Source organism: Adiantum capillus-veneris, chromosome 23, assembly GCF_014529385.1.
Source record: "Adiantum capillus-veneris isolate H3 chromosome 23, ASM1452938v2, whole genome shotgun sequence".
Classification (NCBI taxonomy): Eukaryota; Viridiplantae; Streptophyta; class Polypodiopsida; order Polypodiales; family Pteridaceae; genus Adiantum; species Adiantum capillus-veneris.
This window is the reverse complement of record NC_140953.1, coordinates 93,525,083-93,547,586: the sequence shown is the minus strand read 5'-3', so window position 1 is coordinate 93,547,586 and position 22,504 is coordinate 93,525,083. Positions and strand designations below refer to the sequence as shown.

At 42.3% G+C, this 22,504-nt stretch overlaps 1 protein-coding gene across 1 annotated transcript; it reads right to left on the bottom strand.

Moving 5' to 3' along the window:
- Positions 1–824: 824 nt before the first annotated feature.
- On the bottom strand, positions 825–22,504 carry LOC147428184 (patatin-like protein 2). Its single transcript, XM_086496311.1, has 8 exons — positions 22,176–22,504; positions 8,062–8,240; positions 4,594–4,765; positions 3,606–3,767; positions 2,371–2,451; positions 2,050–2,271; positions 1,507–1,682; positions 825–1,000 (listed from the first exon to the last, which is right to left on the bottom strand). Exons 1-8 carry the CDS (start codon positions 22,290–22,292, stop codon positions 949–951), a joined length of 1,161 nt encoding a protein of 386 aa, XP_086352437.1. The 5' UTR covers positions 22,293–22,504; the 3' UTR covers positions 825–948.

Below are 22,504 nucleotides of genomic sequence, written 5' to 3'. Positions count from 1 at the left end.
TCATTGATTGTGAATAGGAAATACAAGACAAGGAGCATGGATGTGGATCTGGCACCACTTATTGAGGAGTTCTAAATCTTGTAGGCTAAAATTTATGTGGTTAAGATTACATACTCTCTCTCTCTCTCGTGGTAAATTGGTTATGCCATTTTCCTCTTGAATAACAAGTCTTGAGTTCAACTCTCCTTGACGGATAGATCTTTAAGGTCTCTAGGAATAGTTTCCTACAATGTTAAATTCTCTTCTTCTTCTTCTTCTTCTCTCTCTCTCTCTCTCTCTCTTTCTCTCTCTCTCTCTCTCTCTAAGGTCTCTTGGGATAGTTTCCTATTATGTAAAAACTCTCTTCTTCTTCTTCTTCTTCTCTCTCTCTCTCTCTCTCTCTCTCTCTCTCTCTCTCTCTCTCTCTCTCTAAGGTCTCTTGGGATAGTTTCCTATGACGTTAAAACTCTCTTCTTCTTCTTCTCTCTCTCTCTCTCTCTCTCTCTCTCTCTCTCTCTCTCACACACACACACACACACACACACACACACACACACACACACACATAAAGGTAAGGCATAGAAAAAACTCTATCAGACGAGTGGTCACCAACATTGTAGCCAATCCCCATCATTACATGTTTCTTCTAAACGAAGAACTTTGTGAGAGGGGACAATGTAGTGTGTGTGGTGTAGTGCATAAAGTGCAAGCCGTTGAGAGAGAATGAAAGGGGGGCCAAAGGGATGAGAAATAAGGGAGGGGGCTATCAACCATAAGGAGGTGATATGCACTTTTTGTTTTTCACAAGGACCACGGACACCTTTTACACCATAAAGATAAAGATGTCAAGAAAAAAATTTTATTTATTTAATTTGACAAATATGGAGTTCCTATATCCTCAATCAATTAATTTTACATCTTTTATTCACAAATGTTTTTACACACGATCCTTCTCAAAATTATGGATCCTCATTGTATAGACAGCCTTGCTCTGTATTCCTTTGATAGCTCTTTTGCAAACCTACAAAAATGATCACATCACATAAGTAAGAACTTTTTGCACCAATTTACGTTTTTAATTAACCCATAGAGCTAGCCTTTTTTAGGAAGCTATAGTTTAGTTTAGAGTAAGAAGCACATTGACGATAATTCACCATGGATAGAACTGACTTATGGAATTGGGGATACCCATAGAACTGATATGCAGGATTATGGTGTTGTACAGTTTAGTGATGGGTCATGTACGCACACCAGAGGGGATATCTGACATAGTTCATTCCACTATCAGAGTGAAACAGGGATGCCCATTGTTAAAAGTCGGCTTCATTGTTAAAAGTCCCTAAATAGAAAATCGGTTGCACTTCATTGTGCATTCTTTGCTAAATTAATATATCATCTCCACTCACAATTGTGATTTTTGATATTTTTTTTGGCAAAACTAGATTTTTTAAATTCGTTGAGGTTTGTCTAATCAACACACACACACACACATCCTAATTTAAGCTTATATAGAAAATAGAGAATGACCTTATGAGAGCTTCTTTGTTTGTTCCGAGACCTCGCTCTACGAATGTATCTCCGCTTTCTACGTTAACATTTGTGACAGGCATGTCCAACAACTTCTCACCAATGTCCCTGAGCTTTTGAATGTTATCACTTGCAACATTGTCAAGAGTTTGCACCTCTTTAGAGATACCAAATGCCTAGAAATAAAAGAAAAACAAGGTGAAGGCCAAGGTTTGGCATTGGAAAACATTAAAAAAAAAAGTAAAAAAAAAAAGTCATGTAAGGCTATGAAATGAAGGGAGCCATGTAAAAACTAAGAAAGAGAGAAGACTCCAAGGCTTCTCATATGCAAAGGTAGGTCCATAAGTATGAAAAATGATCAAATCTTCATGATAATGTAGGTTAAAAGAGGCCAAAAAAAAAAGTTGAAAATAATATTTTTTTAAAAGCCAGAGTATTTAGCTAACACATTTTAAATAATATTTTTAAAAAGCCAAAAAAAAAGTTGAGGATAATAGAGGAGGAATATTATTTAGCTAATACATTTTGTAGAGATAGATGTACCTGTATGCGAAGGTAGTTTTCCGGACGTTGAAGTATGGAAAATAGCACAGAAAGATTGTAGTCCACTACATCTGCACTGCATTCACTCACAATATCCATAACAGGAACTTGCCCATCTTTCAAAACCCATGATAGGATGCCCCAATTTGCTGCATCTGACGCATTATAAGACTTTACAACCTTTCCGGTTCCAAGAGATAAAACCAAAAGATTCCTGTAGCCCTGTGGTAGAGAGCCATTGGATTGTTACCACATGATTATATATGTAAGTCAAATGGATTAGACTTAAGGACTATATTCTTGATGAATGTAGACTTTCACCTCAATATCTATGGCAGTTGATACCTCACCACCTTCCCCTTTTACACGATTGTAGAGAGTATGTGCAATTGATAAATGAGCCTGAAACATGATTTCACTCAAATTACTACCTTAAGACAAGGTCAATTATAGTCATTAGCACTTCAGAAAATAAACTTCATCACCATATTAAGATTAAAAATTAAACTACTAAGATCTTAGATTAACATAATACTTCATTGAGTAGTTTTTCTTAATTATTTTTAAAAAAAATACTTGGAAGAGAACAAATGCAGATTAAATCTTAAAGCCCGACTAATGTAGCTTTATTTGTTATTCTAATTGGAATGTGCAGATGAGCTAATACCATATGTAGCAGCTCGCGGATCGCATTAAGAGTGAGCTAAACAAGGCCAAAAATAAGAAAGAAAAACTTTGTACTATCTTACACTTCCAAGAACTAAAGCATTGTTTGCAGAAAACTAGTCTTTCGTGTATTGTAACCACCTCAAACTGCAAAATTTCTGCTAGATTCAGAGTTTGCCTTGAAGAAAGCCTGCATGCTTCATACTACTTGTTTAAGAACAATATAATAACCTCATGTTTTATCCCCCCCACTGTCCATGGTTGCGACTAAGCTCTAGTATGGATAGGGGTAGTGGGGGGAAGAAAATACATCATATCACATCTCTACTTCACATTTTAGGAAAAAAAATATGAGGAGATGATGTAAAATCTTTTGATTGGAAGGACTTATGCTACAAAATGGGAGAGGACTTGCTAAAATGAAGCCTAGCATCGCCATTTTTCCTGGTGCTAGCAAAGTAGCTTCTGCATTCAATTTTTGGGTCTTGATTCTCACTCTTCCAAAAATAGAATACTACCTCCTCCTCCCACTCCCCCCCCCACTTTTTCTTGATGCAACCTACTTGTACTATTAACTCCTTTATGTATTCCATGTACCTAGGGTCAGGTTGCACCCTGTGCTAGTGGGGGCAAGCTTAATAATCCATTCCACCATGTCATCTATTTGCAAGGGCATCATGGTGAATGAAAACCAGAGGCCTAGAAATAAGGAGATCACTATATTCCTTGGGGCTTTGTCCCCTATCTGGCTCTGTTTTGGAGAGTCTCTCTATTATATAGCTGGTGAGTAAGGCCATTTAGAGGGATCTCTAATTAGAAAACCAATAAAAAAATAGGAAGAGAACTATACAAAACATATTCGAATCTTCCAAACAATAACAATAAATTACCGGATTGTTAATTCCAACTCCTCCATCCACCAAATTGAAAGCTCTAGTCTGTCCACTAGAAGTGGTTGTGTTGAAGATGTGTGGGGCAAAGTATGTCGGAGCTGCGGAAGTTCCTCTTAAAACATCACGCACATAAGCATTCTTTGATTCATCATGTTGAGCCTGCACATGGTCTTGCATGCCAAATTAGTGCTTTTGATTTATTTATTTTTTGGTATAGTTTTTTTGATCCACACACAACACAATCTATTCAAGAAAATGAATTGAAAGTCCAAAACTATCGGCTAGGTAGAATAGAGAATGCACAAATAGCATCAACTGCCAAAAACTATGCCATTTCAACCAATCAATGGTTGACATCTACAAGTTAGTGAGCATACAAGTTTTTGGATGACACAACTGCCCTACCTAAATTTTGATTTCACATTCTGCTGAAATTTAGCTAAGATTATCCAAAAAGACTTCATTGCCTAAATTGATTGTGTAGGGCTAGCTCGATCCTATAGGTAGGACCGAGCTAGCAAGTGCTCTAGCCAAATTCCTTGGAGGGTTCACTTATATGAAATCATGTATATCACGTGCATTCAAAGGGTAGTAATAAGGTTCCCTATATGTACGTGCATGGTGTGAGGTAATTAAAATGCCCTCTTTCTTCGAAAAAAGGGGTTTTTTTCCATTTCTCTAATGTAATTTTGTTAATTTTTTTCTTTTTTCCCCCAAATTATATACCCTTAATTGACGTGGTACACTTACGGTGTTTAAGCCCCCCCCCCCCCCCCCCGCGGGTCCCCTCCAAAAAAAAAAAAACTACCACAACAAAAGCCAAGTTTCTTCTCTCCCTTTCACAAGAAGATTTAGAAATTTTCTCATGTAGGAAAACAGAGTCTTTCTCAGTGTTTTTCATACAATGCATAACATCATGAGCTTTTGCTCGAGAGGCACCGCATACCTAGCTAGGTACGATTGGGTACCAGAATTTTGAGATTACCTCAGAGGTCGAGAAATATGCAGGTTGCATAAGCTTTATGTCAAATGTAGGGATAAGAAGGTCCGAAAGAGTATCCTTCATCTTTAAGTCCTTAAGGTTTTTGTCCAAAATATTCTCGAGAACATCACCATCATGCTTTGGTCCGACAAGTTGTGTAATAAGAGGAACACCCCTAAAGTATGCAAAGTACATAGATTAATTACAATCTCAAGCCATGCATATGTGTGATTTGTGTGAACCACTTCTAACTTTTTTTTTTTAATTTAAATAAAAGAGAGTACAAGAACTTTGAAACACACACACACACCCTTATGTACAACGGCCTCACAGGTAGGGAGAGAGGCATCACATCACACACACCCGCATATGGGAACAATGCCTAGAAATTGTCTTCAGGTTGCCAAGGGGGTTATTGAACCCAAGACCTTACGCACATAGGCTATGACTCTACCAACTGAGCTAGCATCCGTTCTATCTTTTTGGTTTTTTCAATATGATCTAAAGATTTCTCATTACGGAAAAAAAAAATCCACATATCTTTGAATTGATAGAATTGAAATATGTGAGGAAATTGTGAGAATTGAATATGTTAGAAAAGCTAACCATCACTACATTTTTTGAAATTGGAATAAAATGATGTAATAACAAAGAGAAAGAGAGCGAATACTTTTGTGACGGAAAGAACGTTCACAAAAAAATACTTCTACGTAATTAATAAGAAACATTTGCTCTAATTTATGTCATACTCAACAATGCTATGTGTGTGTGTGTGTGTGTGTGTGTGTGTGTATATATATATATATATATATATATATATATATATATATATATATATATATATATATATATATACTAGTATGGCCAGCCGCCTTCGGTGACCTCTCTCTCTCCCCCTCTCTCTCTCTCTTTATCGCATGCAAGTGGGCTTGTTTTAGTTTTGGGTTTTAGCCTTAGGTCACAGATTGCGACGCGTGTAAAGGGCTCCCCCTTCCGCCATATTATGTTAGTAGATATGTGTGTGTGTGTATATATGTGTGTGTGTGTGAGTGTGTGTATATACACACACACACACATACATATATATATATATATATATACACACACACATATATAGACACACACACACACAATATATATATATATATGTCTCTCTCTCTCTCTCTCTCTCTCTCTCTCTCTCTCTCTCTCTCTCTCTCACACACACACACACACACACACACACACACACACACACACAGAGAGAGAGAGAGAGAGAGAGAGAGAGAGAGAGATTCAACCAACTTGGAATTGAATAAGATGTCCAACTTGGCTTGGGTGCACATATATACCGACCCTTAGGAAATGCCCTACTTAAAATCATGTTAAATAATTAAAATGATTACCTAAAAGACAAAATGATAACTAGGATTACATTAGGCATTCACTTGAGATCCATAAAATTTAATTTCTTCTCTATAGCTCATATTGGGCATTTGTAGAAAGACCAAGTCAATGAACATATGTAGAAATGGCTTTGTTGAACTACCAATGCCTACAACCATGGTCTTGAAACAGTATTCCAATACACCACAAAACTGCTTGCCAAGGAGTGTTTTGATATGCCCCACATCCACCACCATCTACAGCCAACACCTAGCTCTAATACCACTTGTTGGGACTCCATGCAAGTAGGATATACAAGTAGGATATCCACCCCATTACCATGCAAAAATCTCCAAGCTTAAAGAGCGGTCTTCATTAGTTTGTGACATAGATTTTCACACGTGCTAGACCACGTCAACAAGGGCTTCAAATCCAACATCTCCCTTGTACGGTGTGGCATTTCCATTCCAAGCACAGCTACATGTTAATTGATAAAAGCTCTTTTGTTTTATGTAAGTTTCTTGCTATAGTTTGTGATTTTAAGTATGTCTATCTACAATCTATTTTTGCTTATATTGCAGGAGATACAGGCCCAAATCAATTTCAGAGGCTACAACTAGGTAGATCATGCTTAGAGGAAGGTACTAAAGTGCTTTGGGTATCCGCACCGACTTGTTAAAAATAGGTTACTAGAATTTTAAAAGCAAAGAGACATTTAATATGGCATGGTCTATTTGTGTGGTAAGTTTGAATGCATTTGGAGAATTGTAGCTATCTCAAATCATCACTACAATCTTTAGAAAGGCAAAAGAGTCTTTTGTGTTTGGTGAACACTTCAAATTTGCACTTCAAATAAACAAAGTAGAACCGGATTTTTGGAAAGGATCGCCACCTCTTGTAGCGTCCATGCACTACCCAAGTCAGCAACGCTCCATGGATTGGCATATTTGTGTTTGTGGTTCCCGCTTTGCTACTGTTGATATGGTAAGTATTGCAACTAACGGGACATCAGTGGACCTTAATTTCCAAGATAAACAATTACTATACATAATTCTTTTTCGAAAAGTATGTTCTGGGGTGTTAGCAGTAGCTATATTGTTGAATATGCCATCAAACTTAATGGAAAAATAATTATGTAATGAACTTTTTCGAATATCATAGGATTGTGTAAAAATCTGTTAGTTTTCTAGAAAATAGCAATGAATCGTTTTTTGAAGCTTACTACAACATTTTGGAAAACCAAAAAGTTGAAAAAGGAGTCACGAGGTTCTTCAATGGACCCATTTAGGATATGAAAAATTGGCATTCAAAAACTTGTATGCCGTTCTGTCTTACTCAGTGTTTGGGAAAAATGTGTCTCAGCTTAATATCGCGCCGGTTTCAATTTCCAAAATGCCGGTTGAGGGCAAGGGGAAAAGGAGAAAATTCCACCCCAAAATAGAGAAAAATAGTGTAAAAACCTGAAAAACTAAGCTAATTTTCTAAAATTTCCTCTTGGCAAATTCAAGGAAGGGAATTTTGTATGTTTGGAAAAACAATTTTTCCCGAACACTGGTCTTACTTGTTCTCTAAGGCATGTTTTAGCATGCCTAAAAGATGTTTTGAAAAAGTGGGCATATACCACCATTAATGTATCTAACCACTTAGCATTTACTATATAGTATTTCTAATCTCATGCCTTTGCATTTATTTATACTTGTTGCCTTCTTCGAGATTTGGAAGGTATGTACTTCAATTCATTAAAGCAATTAAGATCTTGATGCTTGTTGCCTCCTTCGAGATTTGGAAGGTATGTTCCTCAAGGCTCGACCCGAGCTTGAGGTATGTCTGTAATTTTTTCGAGCTAATACATTACACTCACATACTGTGAGCTTTGCCCCCAAAAAAAAAGATGTATATATTTTTGTTTTGCTTGTTGACTATATAAAAAATGTGTAAATTTCAAGTTTATGTAACAAAAAACAGCATCATGATTTGAATAGAATTTCAAATAAAGCTTTGATATTGAGAGTTGTTGCAACTATATTCGTAATGGCAACTATATTGGTAGAGTAAAAACATACTTCATGCAAAGTTTGATCATTAGTGTAATGGAAAAATACTAACCTCCTTGCAAAGATCTTAGGACCTTCTTCTGTGTAAAACTTCATGATATCCTCTGCTTTGAAGAGAGGACGGCCTTTTTCATTTGGAGCTGAAAGGATTCCTCCAATTATTCCTCCTGTGCTTGTTCCAGCTATCACATCAAAATAATCTGCTATCCTTACATCTGGTCCATCAAGAATCTTGATAAACAAAACAATCGAATATTTAGTATATGATTGTTGCTTGCATTGATAGTTATTAAGATGCTATTACGATATACAAAATTGGAAGAAAAACTTGCTAATAAGCAAAAAGTAAGACACAACATGCATAGCAATGATGACATGTTGATTAATAACCTTCAATCTATTCTAGTTTCCAGTATTTCGCAAAAAAAACCACAATTAGTGTTGAAGATGATAATAGAAAGGGAAAATTTCCAATATACCCCTCAAATTTCAAAAATTCCCAATATACCCTTGCATCATTTTGGGATGGATTTGCCCCAATTTTTGCATGGTCAAATGTTTATGACAATGGAGATCTATCTTTTAGCGTCTTAGTCACCAATGAGCTCATGAATAGAGGCCTCTGTGTTCAAAAATGAAGAATGATTTTATCTAAGGAGCCCTCAATAGCATCTAAACTCCTAGTTCTAACATCTTCTATTGAAGAGAACCAATCTTCCTATAAAGAGTTGCAAAAAAGAATGTTTTTAGAGATGTTTACAAAATTAATTAGGGATATTTTGGAAAATTTGGTAAAATTGAAGGGAATTTTGGAAATTTTGGCCAAATATAAGGGGTACAATGGGATTTTTTGAAATTTGAGGGGTATTTTGGAAATATCCACAAATTACAAGGGTATTTGATAAGTTTTCCTAATAAAAGTTCCAAGTATCAAAACCTCTCCACGTACCTCGAAACTTATCAAATTTATTTTTCTTGTTGCCAATTTCTATACATTTTAGCAAATACCAGTACAAGTTCAAGCTATGAATTGGTTTGAAGATACAAATACCTCCAAATTAAGATATACCAAAAGAGGCTCAATTTTCAATTTGAGTTATATGACAAGCCTGTGCCAATCTACTATCTATTTCAACATCATGATTAAGACAAGCCACATAACCTTCAGCCTGGAGAAGCTTTTTGTGCCAAATTAGTTATCTCGCTAACGGAGAAAAAGCAAGAATGGCTTGGGATATGATAAACAAAGCATAGATTGCCTCTAAAGGAGGCATGTGAAAGGAGGCCACGATGCACAATAAGATTCTGGTGCCACTTTGAACATTCATTAAGCTTAGTAGCAGCACAACGGAAACTTGCACGAAAAGTGTAACAAAGCAGCTTCAACTTTGAAATGGGGGGAGGTACTTCAAGGGCTCCTCTCTCCATTGGTCTCTATGGCTCTCTAAACTCGGAAGGGGTTCCTTAAACCCATTTTGGAGGGAAGTTGCTCGCCAGGTACGCAACAAAGGGATCTCCAAACTATCCCATCTTTCTGATAACAAAAACCTATGCTAGAAGTGATTTCATCATCTCCTTCACCCGCCTCCAGGTTAGAGATAGACTGGAAGGCTTGGCATTGGCCAAAAGATAGTGTTCTTGCTCCCCAAGACACAAGATATCTATAGTGAACTAGTATACAAAGCGAAGTGGTTTTCCCCCCTCATAAATATGGAAGAAAAATTGGTCGAAGGAGCGTTGGCTAAAGAGTGTTAGTACCATCTGGGAGATCAAATGGCTTAATTACACGAAGTTCTTTATTTGGAAGGTGCTTGGAGAGCTATACCTACTAGGATTAAGGTCCATGCTAGTAAGAGAAAACCTAAATTTGAAGGTGAGAAAACCTACAAAAATTGAAAGAATTAGTGTAATTTGGTGTAAGCTTCAAATTTTGTCAATTTACCTCTGCTGTTTCACATATGTAGGTTTGCCAAAAAGTTTTTTTCGGGCACTGTTTAGCTGTAAGACTCAAGAAACAGCTTTCTTGTGTAAGGCACGAGGCGGCGACGTGAGGCCTGCACAGTGCATGGTGAAATTTCATTCGGAAAAAAACTTTTTGACTCATTTTCGGAACCACATAAAAAACTACCATTCCCCTTGGCCTAAAGACTCACAAAGATTGGTTACAGGAGCCTCCATGTCAAGGTTGAGCACGCCTGCTCATGTTTCATGAGGTGGGAGACATCCCATTCCGCAGGGCGACGGACGACAGCAGACGAGAAGACATAGCTATGGGGGCGGCTAGGTGACCTGTTGCCTCCCCTCACTCTCGTCGAACCTATTGAGATCACCCTCCCCTCGTCTCCATGGAGAAGCAGAGGGTGATATTCATCCCAGCACGGTGTTTCCTTATGATTGGTGATTCTCAGCACTGTCTGGACTGTGGGGGTTTTCTAGTGGCAATGGAGCCCAACCATAAAAAACCAAATTCAACAGAAAACAAGCCATGTGAGCCACTTCCTCAGGAGGTCTGTCACCCCACCCTCAGATGCATATGACCCAAGAGAGCAAAACAGTTCAAACTGACATCAATTGAGAGCATGCACCTCCATAAACCAGCCAAAGAAGTTGAGTCCCAAAATCCAAGCTATTAAAGTGAGCCATGCACCTCCGAGAAGCGAGGCAGGATTGTCAAACTACCACCAGACCACCATAAAAAAACCAGATCCAACAAAAGACAAGATATGCGAAAACCGACATCAATTGAGAGCAGGCAGTTCTATAAACCAACCAAAGATTTTGAATCTTGGAAGCCAATCTATTAAGGCGAGCCATGCACTTTTGAGAGGCATGGCAGGAGTGTCGAAGGCTGCCATGGACCGCATCCGCCATCGACAATGAATAACGGTGACCAATGAAGCCAAGCCTCCACCATTCCACCCCTTGTAGACAAATAGATTTGTTCATGGAAGGAGGAGGGCCTCTGCCAAGCCCTCATAACAAAAAAGAAGCCAAATCTGAGGGGGCGAAATGAACGACTTTGCAAGCAAGGGCAACAAAGGGCCATACCCAGGACTACCCCTGTGCATCGGCGGCCAATGACCATGCTCCCAAAGACGCCCTGTACTTCGTACAATGGCTTATAATGCAGCCCCCGATCCCTCCCTCTATAGCCGAGCTGCTCAGTTGACAGGCATGAGTGTTGTACGGTGGCGGAGCCTTGGCAAAGGTAGCGTGGAGATGAATCTGACATCTCCTACGATTCCACTATGGTGAAACTCGGATAGTAGATTGAGAGTTATTACCAGATGCTGCTGTGATTCCAACAAAGATGTTTGTGTGACGCTCAGATACCTGCATGTTAAAGGTTTTGAACAATGCTCAAAATTGGACGCACTAATTATTGGCTGCTATTGTTGGTTGCCTACACTCAATGAGGTGGGTAGACGCGTTGTACTCCAGTCAGGCGGCACTGATGGTATGATTTTGATATAGGTAGAGTGGATGCGCGGATCGACCGTGTCGAGGATGGGCTTCACATATGCAAGGCTAGAGATGTCGATCGCAATGTGGCTAGTGCTCGGGTCGAGAATTTTTTCTTGCAGGTTCTGAGGTGTCGAACTCGAGCGCCATAAATTACCGTTGGTGTTGGTCCTTGGGCTTATCGGGCATGAGGCCCAGGAATCAGTCCGTGCTAAGTCTTGCAGTGAGCAGCTCTCCAAACACCCACCTCCTTTATGAGTGTCTCAACCTCCATAATTACATAAAGCATGATGAGCATCTACAAGCTGGGCATCGTTCTCTCTCTAGCATCAACCACTACACCTTAGAAGAAGAGGCTGAGGTCACAAGTCATGAAGGTGAAGAGTGCATGAACATCCCGAAAGGGATCATGCCGTTGCTGCTAGGGCCCGAGTAGGTGATACACCATTAAAAAATAAAAGGAAGAGAAGAATCTACCATTCTCCTCATATGCAGTCTGCGTAAAAGCCTTTGGAACTTGAGTTCGGTGGGAATGGCGCATGCGCATGCAAAAGGCGACAAGTGTGTAGCCTGCGCCTCTCTCTCTCTCTCTCTCTCTCTCTCTCTCTCTCTCTCTCTCTCTCTCCTCCCGCACGTGAGCCATTTTTAGCAGAATTGCAGTAGCAACAAGAGCAGGTTTGTAGAACCGCAGGGAAGTAGGCAAGAAGCTGTTCTGTCCAGAGCCTTGCATAAGCTAGGCCAAGAGAAGTGGGTAAGGAAATGCAAAATAGGAGCGTGGGAGGCAGGGAACGGAAGCAAGGAAAAGTGGGGGAGAAGAGCGGAGGCAGGCTGAGATGGGGGAAGAATATTCCAAGTGATACATTTTTTAAAAAGTGGAGCGAGTAGGGGGTACCCAATCCTTTTAAATCAAAAAATAGGCACATTACTTTTACAAGGAAAAGGAAAGAGCGTTAGTGGAAGGCGGAGTGAGATTAGTTGTCAGGTGGAGGCCATGCCTTATATTCTCTCTCTCTCTCTCTCTCTCTCTCTCTCTCTCTCTCTCTCTCTCTCTCTCTCTCTCTCTCTCTCTCTCTCTCTCTCGTGCTCACGCGCCTGTCGCCATTGCTATCTTTGATAGACCAAGCACCTGAGGCAATGCTTGAGGGGGGGTTAGCTTTCTGTTTTTGTAGAGATTGCACATAGTTTGCTCTCTCTCTCTCTCTCTCTCTCTCTCTCTCTCTCTCTCTCTCTCTCTCTCTCTCTCTCTCTCTCCGCGCACAAGGCAAGGCCCCCTCTTTGTCTAGATGTGTGCAAGGTAGGGGCAGAACGATAGAAGGTAGGGGTTGTAGCCCTGTAGGGCGCCTTTGTGGATATCTACTCAAGGTAGGGGAGGGGGACGAGAAGGGGTGCAGAGAAAGGAGGGGAGATGATCACACCTTTGTCGCCATCTACGCAAGGAAGGAGCAAGGGGGGGGGGGGGGGGGGGGGGTTTCAGAGGAGGGAAACATAGGCAGGTTGACGAAATGGGAACATGGAATATTCCCATGTATTACATTTTCTTTTATGTCTTTCCAATATGAATATGAGGAGCGAGTAGGAGCAATAGAAGTAGCACCTGCTACATCATTCGGACACCCTACTAGCATATCCTTTGTCGGTGCAGTTGCTAAAGATGTCCGCCCAAGAGTTTGGATACACAGAATACAGGGCCCTCCTATAGCTGCCTCTTGACGATCATCATTTTGAGGAGCTACTTGATCCACTAAGCAATGGAGAGGTCCCTCTCGGCCCCCTTCTACACTACAATCCAAATCTAAGCCTCTCTTGCGTGGTGCCTGTTTGTCAGCTGCTCGTTGGAGTCTACCTCTAATCTGTTTGTCAGCAAATTTTAAAAAAATAATATATATATACATATATATATATATATATATATATATATAGAGAGAGAGAGAGAGAGAGAGAGAGCTACAATGTTCAAGAAAAATTATTTTGGCAATCATTTTCTTTTTATTGATTTTTCAAAAGAAAATTGTGAAAATTAAAGCAAATTCTAACCAATTTAAAACACTATTTCCTTCAAAATCTAGGTGAGACAAAGAGAGATTCCATTGGCCTCTGTGTGTGTGTGTGTGTGCGTATGTGTGTGTGTGTGTGTGTGTGTGTGTGTGAGAGAGAGAGAGAGAGAGAGAGAGAGAGAGAGAGCTAACTTTTCTTGATCTCCTTTTACGAAATTTTTCAAGAGCAAAGGACTGGAGGATGAGAGGGGCTATGCCGCCACCGAAGACGGCGTCGTTTTACTAGTGAATATAATATCGAGAGAACCAAATAGGGTCCCCAGTTTTATAAAACTAAAAATCTTTTGAAAACATTTCAAATGAATATTTGAAGATTGGGTTTAGGAAATGAAAAGCCCCAATATAACATGGAAAAGTGAAAAGATTTTTCATATACATATAAAGAGAGGTGATTAAGACTTTTTATATTCGTATAAAGAGGTGATTCCAAGGTGCATCTACTAACATAATATGGCGGAAGGGGGAGCCCTTTACACGTGTCACAATCTGCGACTTGAAAGCTAAAGTCCAAAACAAAAACAAGTCCCTTTGCACACGATCTACTAACATAATATGGCGAAAGGGGGAGCCCTTTACACGTGTCGCAATCTGCGACTTGAAAGCTAAAGTCCAAAACAAAAACAAGTGAAAGGGTCACGACGGCTTTCAAAAATAATAAGAAAGTGATAAAATTGTTAGGTTAAATTAAACCGGTATTAGTATTTGGGAAAGGATTGCCTTAGCTTAATCTTGAGCCGATTGAAAATCGAGACTAGCTAACTGCAAACCATGGTAAATGGAAGAAAAATTGATGAAATATATGAGAAAATCGTCCATAAATTTTACAAATCTCAAAATTTTTGCTAGTAGTTTTGATTTTCTTCTTTGTGAGGAAGAAACTTAATCAGCAGCCGCTTAATAAAAGAGACTTTCTCGAACGTTAACATTGATTAGAATCAAGCTATAAAATGCAAAAAATGTAAAGCCATGTGAAATTGTCAAATGAAAGGTGAAACAAAAAGAACTAATTAATATATATGTGTGTGTATAGAATTTATTAGAATTACGCAAAGTAAAGCTTTAGCATTCTAAAACAATAGAATGCAAAAAAAAACATGTGTGTGTATAAAATTCACTAAAATTTATGCAAGGTGAAGCTTCACTTTAGCATTCTAAAACAATAGAATTCAACAAAAGTAAAGACATGTTAAGCTGAGAAATGAAAGGTAAGTCTCCATCATGACAGGATGTGAAATGAAAGGAGTCTCCTTAACCCAACGCAACACTAAGGGTTTCTTTTAGAAAGCCAATGAAAGATAAGTCTCCATCATGACAGATAAGTCTCCATCATGACAGGATGTGAAATGAAAGGAGTCTCCTTAACCCAACGCAACACTAAGGGTTTCTTTTAGAAAACCAACAAGTCCATTTGCACGTGATAAAGAGCGAGAGAGGGGGAGAGAGAAAGACCGCCGAAGGCCGTTGGCCGGACTAGTTCATTCATAATAATTGAAGAGTGAGAAAATGAAAAGCCCCATGACATTGAAAGGTAAAAAAAGAGATTTCATATTCATATAAAGAGGTGATTCAAACGTGCATTCATATATTTGTACTCTTCTTGTTGTTTTCCTTGGCTGTGGCGTTTTCTTCTCTTTAAGTTCTTTGCACCATGCACTTTGTATATCCATTAAATAGTGACTTTATTCTTTTTGGAGCCATTAAGAAAAGTATATAAGAGTGACTTGAAATAAATCTTATTGTATGTTTTTGGATCCTTGGATTAGTAAAGAAGACCTTTGAGAGCATATCACACCAGTGTTCGAAAAAAATGTGTCTCAGCTTGATATTGTGCCGTTTTCAATTTCAAAAATGCCTATTGAAGGCAAAGTAAAAAGGAGAAATTCCACCCCAAAAAAGAGAAAAATAGTGTAAAATTTTGAAAAAATAACTTAATTTTCTAAAATTTTCTCTTCGCAAATTCAAGAAAGGAAATTTTGCATGTTTGGGAAAATGGTTTTTCTAGAACATTGTATCACACATACAATGCTTTCCAACACCTTTGATGAGGCCCACCATCAAGGTGTACGAGCTTCCTTGGATCTTCACGAATTATCAGAACCCACAACTAAGAAGAGAAGAATTTCATAGTGTTGCAAAAAGATCTATGAGAGAGTAATATAATGAATGAGCTTTGTGACAATGGGAAGTCTGAAACAAGCTTCCATGCTTACAACCAGTGCTCGAAAAAAACCTAGATTTAGTGTAATCCCACCTACAAATTTTGAAATTTACCTCTAAATTTTATTTTTGAAGGTGAGAAAACCTACAAAATTTTGAAAAAAATAATGTAATTTGGTGTAAAAACCTTCAAATTTTGTCGATTTACCTCTGTGGTTTCACATATGTAGGTTTGCCAAGGTTTTGGAAAAAAGTTTTTTTCGAGCACTGCTTACAACTTACAAGCATGCAACAAACATCGGTTGCAAAAGCTAGTCATTGGGTGCGACAAATTTGCACACATGCCCAAGACCACAACGAATGCATTCCAAATATTTTGAAAGATCCAGTATGTTGCCTCAATTTTGTAAGTAGGTCAAATTAGCGAGAATCTAGCAAGATCCTGCCAATGCTTTGAGGAGAAAATGCCTGCAAATGACACGTGTTGGAGAGAGAGAGAGAGAGAGAGAGAGAGAGAGAGAGAGAGAGAGAGAGAGACGCGTCTATCAATTGTTCTTCTTCGCACGGGACCTGTCTGCATGCAACGAGCAAGTAAGACCGAGCAAGTACGAAGCCAGGCAGGAAGGGGTGAGTAGCGAGGTATGTCCTGGGCCAAAACACGTGCTGAGAGAGAGAGGTATGTCGCAGGAGCAGGAGCGCAGGAGACAGAGTTTCTCATTTGTTTGCTCCGAGACTGCGAGCTGGGGGAAATAGACAGCAGCAAGAAGATGCTGAGAAAGCACATTAGCATTGGGAGGTAGAGGACCGGTGTCCCAGGGCGGTGCAGAGCAGGCCACGGTGGCGCCCTTTGCCTCCGTCGGTGGGTGTGACTTGTTGTTGCGTGGTTTTATACAGGAGTGGCCGTCATTAGTGATGGTAGGTGCTTTGGGAGACTGATGGCGGCTTTGAGGGCGAGCCCAAAGAGACGGGGAGAGGGGTTCCACAGGACTCCAATGGTGAACCCATACAGGTGAGGATCACAGTAAGGCTATTCAACAGATAATGAGGCATATATCCCCTCTCTCTCGCTCTTTGCTATAGCAGGGTAGGCTTCGAGATTCTCAAGAGCAGGAGTTGCTCGGGCTATTGTGTGACTCCGCAGTGCATGATGACGCCACATATGGAAGCGAGAATGTATGGAGGAGCGGGTATCTGCAGGGACTGGGCGAGCAAGGGTGCAGACCTTGGGTGGGAACGCGAGCAAGGGTGCAAACTTTGCTTTTGGAATTGTTTACGAAGGAATCTTTTGCGGTAATTAATTAATGAACATGCAAACGACCCAGTAGGTGCCAGAAATATTTGAAAGATCCATTATTTCGCAAGGAAATTGCCTATGCTTACAACACTTCACGTGCACTAATGATAATGCCCTTAAGATTGAGTGTCATATGTTAGGAAATAAGACGTAGCTAAATAGATAATTGAGTAGATTACTTAATGGAGAGAGACAGATTTACATACACGAGATTATAGAGTAGAGAGAGAGAGAGAGAGAGTACACACGATATACGTGGTTCACCCAATGTGGGCTACGTCCACGGGAAAGCAGCCACTCAATGGCTTTAGTACTTCAAAACAAAAAGTAGTTTACAAAGGAATTATACCCTTAATGGAGCTCCCGCCTTGCTTCACTCTCACCACCTCACACTCACCTTGTTGCATCAACTTGACACTATGAAATGTTTGTAGAAATGGCCTCCTTTTATAGGCCAAAAGGGCTTTCCTCTCTTATGAGAGACAGCCATGTGTAGCCGCTCTTGTGCGAATAAGTCCAAATCGGACCCTCCAATCTGCCCATGTGTGGCCGCCCTTGAGAAGACAAGTCCGCTTTTGAATTCGGCCACCAGCCATTGACTTCCGACCACCGGCCATCGGCCATTGACTACCGACCACCGGCCAACCGACCGGTTGTTTTCCGACCACTTTCCGGCCGCCGTCCGACCATAATATTCCGGCGAAAAAAAAGTCTCGGGGCCCTCCGCCCCCGAGGCCTCTAAAGTTGCCCCTGATTCTTGTCCGTGAAAATTTTGGTTTCCGGTGAGTGATTTTCCTTCACGCATGATGGCTTCTCCTCATAACGGGGGCCTTACAAATGTGCGCTTTTACCACAGAAAATTACAAGGGTAAATCAGGCTCCATACTTAACATCATAGACAATGGACAATAAAGGGCATGCTGTCTTCAATGACCTGGAGGCATGGGATATGTAGCCTCAAGCTGATATACGAATGTCAAGAATGGAGAATGGTGCAAAAGTTCAAACTTCTACGTTTTCATCCCGCCGCCCGAATTAACCTCTCCACCCCTTGTTTATAAGTGACACGCTCCAACTCGAGGGATTTACGGTCACGGTTTCATCCATCGTTGATGGTGGATAAAAAAAGGAGGCTCCCGTCCAACCTTGAACCCACGAGTTGCCCCTACACACTCGTGCCCCCAATCCAGCTCGCCTAACGCGTTTCATTGAACATAATGCGTGCTAGACGCTATATAACTCTAGTCCCCCCTGCTGCGTTGATCCGATGGTCTAAAACGCCCGCCTTGCCAAAAATAAACCTCCACCGTAAATCCCTCGAGTGACACCCTGTGTCACTTGTAAACGAAGCTCTCCACCCCTTTGTTGGTAGCCTAAAGTCAACACTATGGGACACTAGGTGTTAAACAAACCTCGCAAGATGGGATCGACAATGGAAAACTAAGTGTTCAAATCAAGAGGAGATTGGACATCAAACAAAATATTCATATGATTCAAATTCAAACTCGAAACATGCACTATGGCAGTCCAATGCGTACCTTTTGGTGTCAGCAATGCCTAAACATAGACCTATAAATTAAACCTCTGCAGGCAGGAGGAAATCAGGACAAAAAAAGTAAACTCGGACATACCTCTTTACAATAGGATGGTCGAGTTCGTTTCGTATCTTGTGCCCTCACTTCGTTGTCGTAGATCTCACCATCCAAACTTCATTAACCACCATGTGCCTTCTAACCACACAACAATGTGTACTTCCTTGACCCATAGAGTAAACATAATCATGTATGTCAAAGTAGTGTTGGCAAAAAGTAAACTCAATCATAAGAAGTGAGCTTGGACTAGCTTGAGTCCACCCCATCTGATTGATCACTCGAGCCACGATTCTCCATGATCGCACCAGAGAGGCTTCATTGAAGAACCCATGGGTGTTATTTTAGGGGTAACTTGTCCTCATGTATATCTCAAACGGGCATGAGAGGGGATGGGATCTACTGTGGTATGGTTGAGCATCGTAGATCTTCGAAAAAGTAAACTCGCTCGAGTACTCGAGTTTACTTCACTCTCCTTGCCCTTCCCCACCTCCGAAGATTGAATTCGCATCTTAGATGGATGAGAGGCATGTGTCCTAATTACCACACCGCATATGCACGCCATTTGTGGAATGTAGATGTCTTCCTCTGGTTTTGATGTGCAACTGTATTGCAACGACGTATGATTAAAGTTGGGGCATGGATTGATGAGAGGCTTTGATCCCATCTCCATGGTCCTGTGAGATATAGTTGAGGCTAACTTGTAGGAGATAGAGCTTGGGGATAGTACACATATGGGGACATATCTACCTCTCCATAAATTTCGAGCGCTTCAAAGGCTTCGAGTGTCATTGATTTCAAACACTTCGAACTATTTAATGACTATCACTGTTGCCACATCAATACAGTGCTAGAAATTTATCATCGCTTGAAATATCTTGGAATTGTTCTTACGACATTAAAACCAATCAACACCCATATCCAACCACTCGTACCCATAAGCAAAGTGTTGCATCAACCTGTGGACAAGATCGAGCAATCTGTGTGTGTGTGTGCACGCGCGTGTGTGTGAGATTTTTAGAGCGAGAGAGGAGAGAGGGAAGATGAGAAGATTTTAACGTGGTAGGAACAAGGGCCGTCACTACCGCACACACAGCAGCAGTCTGCTGTGTGTGTGTGTGTGTGAGTGTGTGTGTGTGTGTGTGTGTGTGTGTGTGAGAGAGAGAGAGAGAGAGAGAGAGAGAGAGTCCCTTGATTGTGTGACGACCCGGGAGTTGGGCCGTCAATGCGGAGAAGCGTGGTGGGCGAGTTTGTGGAAGCTTGCGGAGAACAAGGGCCCGGCTCAGACGGGACCGGCTCGGGGCAAGGTGCTTTTGTCTTCAAGGGGCCTGGCTCGGACGGGACCGGCTCAAGGAGGGCCTGGCTCGGACGGGACCGGCTCGGGTCGAGGTGCTTGTCTTCAAGGGGCCTGGCTCGGACGGGACCGACTCAGGAGGGCCCGGCTCGGACGAGACCGGCTCGGGTCAAGGTGTTGTCTTCAAGGGGCCTGGCTCGGACGGGACCGACTCAGGAGGGCCCGGCTCGGACGGGACCGGCTCGGGTGTGGTTGCGTTCCATGGGTCGACGGCCGTGTTGCGTTTCGCGGGTCTTGCGTTCCGGGTCCATAGCCCCACGTAGCCTCAGGCTCCGCCGCACTCACGAAGGGTCATAGCGTGCCTTGGGGAACCTTGCGTGGAGTCCCCACGGTGCACGAGTGCGTGGAGTGAGGCTAGCGTGCTAAGTGGGGGGTCCCCTCTCGTGGCCGTTTTCGGGAGGCTCATACCCCTTATATACACTCTCAGTTGAAGAGAGTTCGACGTCCTCGTCGAACGAAGGGAAAAGAGTGCTTGGCTATGCATGAGGCCAAGGGACTAAGGGGGGCATATAAGTGCAAGGTGCGTGAAAACTGTACCCGAAATGAAAGTAGATAGCATGCTTTGTTTTTGTACTTTTTGAAATGAGGTGTGTGTATATTTTTGTGGTTTTTGGCAGAAGGCTGAAAAGAGATGCTTTGAATACCCAAGTAGAATTCCCCATACTTGAGCATTCCCCAAAAAGGTAAACTGGAGTGCGCGGAGCCACCTGCTGCGTTGGCCCGCGCGGAGACTTCTTGAAAGTCGAATTGGAGGTAGAGTCCGTCGCAATGCAGCCCTTGCGAAGTTTGCAAGGAAACTTACCGTCATTTAGACATGCGTTGTAGACTTAGGCTGACACCAGCTTTGGTTTCCAATCGCCGAATCTTGAATCGGGCAAGGTTTCTTGGTTAGATGCAGTCTTTAAGTCGAAGTAGCTTTGGTCGTCATGACACCATGAAGGCTTCGGCTGATTCTTCAATCGTCAAACTGATCCCTGTTTGTTCCTGTATGGACGTCATTTGGAGGGCTAGCTCGGTGCCCTGTGGTCTCTTGTAGACTTGAGTGGGTCTTCAGCTCAGCATGGGCCACAAAAGTGGCCGGGCGCGACGAACGCAGTTGACTTGGTCCGTCGCGTTTTCTCTTTTTGTTTTTGATATAAAGAGCCCTGTCTGGCTCGCATCTTTTCTTTTTGTTTGGAGGGTGTGACGGCCCGCGGGTTGGGCGCGTCACGGGCGAGGTGCCCGGCTCGGATCGGGACCGGCTCGGGTCACGGGTGACGGCCCGGGGTTTGGACGCGTCACGGGGACGGGGACTGGAGCTCTCTTCCTGGAGCTTTGATACCAAGTGTGACGACCCGGGAGTTGGGCCGTCAATGCGGAGAAGCATGGTGGGCGAGTTTGTGGAAGCTTGCGGAGAACAAGGGCCCGGCTCGGACGGGACCGGCTCGGGGCAAGGTGCTTTTGTCTTCAAGGGGCTTGGCTCGGACGGGACCGGCTCAGGGAGGGCTCGGCTCGGACGGGACCGGCTCGGGTCGAGGTGCTTGTCTTCAAGGGGCCTGGCTCGGACGGGACCGGCTCAGGAGGGCCCGGCTCGGACGGGACCGGCTCGGGTCGAGTTGCCTTCAAGGGGGCCCGGCTCGGACAGGACCGGCTCGGGCGTGGTTGCGTTCCATGGGTCGACGGTCGTGTTGCGTTTCGCGGGTCTTGCGTTCCGGGTCCCTAGCCCCACGTAGCCTCAGGCTCCGCCGCACTCACGGAGGGTCATAGCGTGCCCTGGGGAACCTTGCGTGGAGTCCCCACGGTGCACGAGTGCGTGGAGTGAGGCTAGCGTGTCTAGGTGGGGGGTCCCCTCTCGTGGCCGTTTTCGAGAGGCTCATACCCCTTATAGATTGCTTTACACGGGAAAGAGCAGACTGAGCCTCGAGCTTTACCTTCCAGTGCAGAGAGAGAGAGAGAGAGAGAGAGAGAGAGAGAGAGGACTCTCCTTGCGGCGCTGCTATCAGGAAGCTTCATTTATGCCAACGCTATTTTTTTATTACATGAAATTAGGAACGCTGAAACGCAAGATCTTAAAAATGTGTATAACATTGATAGGCCTAGCTAGGCACCACGCCTCACTCACTCCCTTCAAATTACAGGCAATGCCAAGGATCTCAATAGATCTGTCCCACGGGATTTGAACTCAAGGCGTTCTAGTGAAAAAGGGAACTGACACACACAGAGAGATGCTTGAACATCGTGCATGCGTTCTTGTGATGAGTATGTATGTGTGTATACCTGGAGCTGCTGCTCAAAGAAGAGCAAGATAGTGGCAGGAATAACCCCACGGATGCCCCCACCATCGATGCTGAGGATGCACGTCATCTTCCTCCTTGTGGCCTTTGCCACCTCCATAGCTGCAACACAGAGAGAGAGAGAGAGAGAGAGAGAGAGAGAGAGAGGGAGGGGGAGGATTCAGAAGGAGGCAGCAGCTGATGTATGTGGGGGGGGCTTAGAACTAGTCTGCACAAGATTAACTGGTTGACAATATATTGGGAACCAATGATAATATCGTTGGGCTATTTAATTTATGAATGAGAAAAGTTTAACACAGACACACAGAGAGA

Excerpts from the sequence above, each read along its gene's own strand:
- LOC147428184 (XM_086496311.1), bottom strand. The coding sequence starts at position 22,292 with ATGGAGGTGGCAAAGGCCACAAGGAGGAAGATGACGTGCATCCTCAGC. Across the intron at positions 1,683-2,049 it reads AAAACTACCTTCGCATACAG|GCATTTGGTATCTCTAAAGA; the intron begins GTACATCTATCT and ends TTTTATTTCTAG. Across the intron at positions 1,001-1,506 it reads AACAAAGAAGCTCTCATAAG|GTTTGCAAAAGAGCTATCAA; the intron begins GTCATTCTCTAT and ends TCATTTTTGTAG.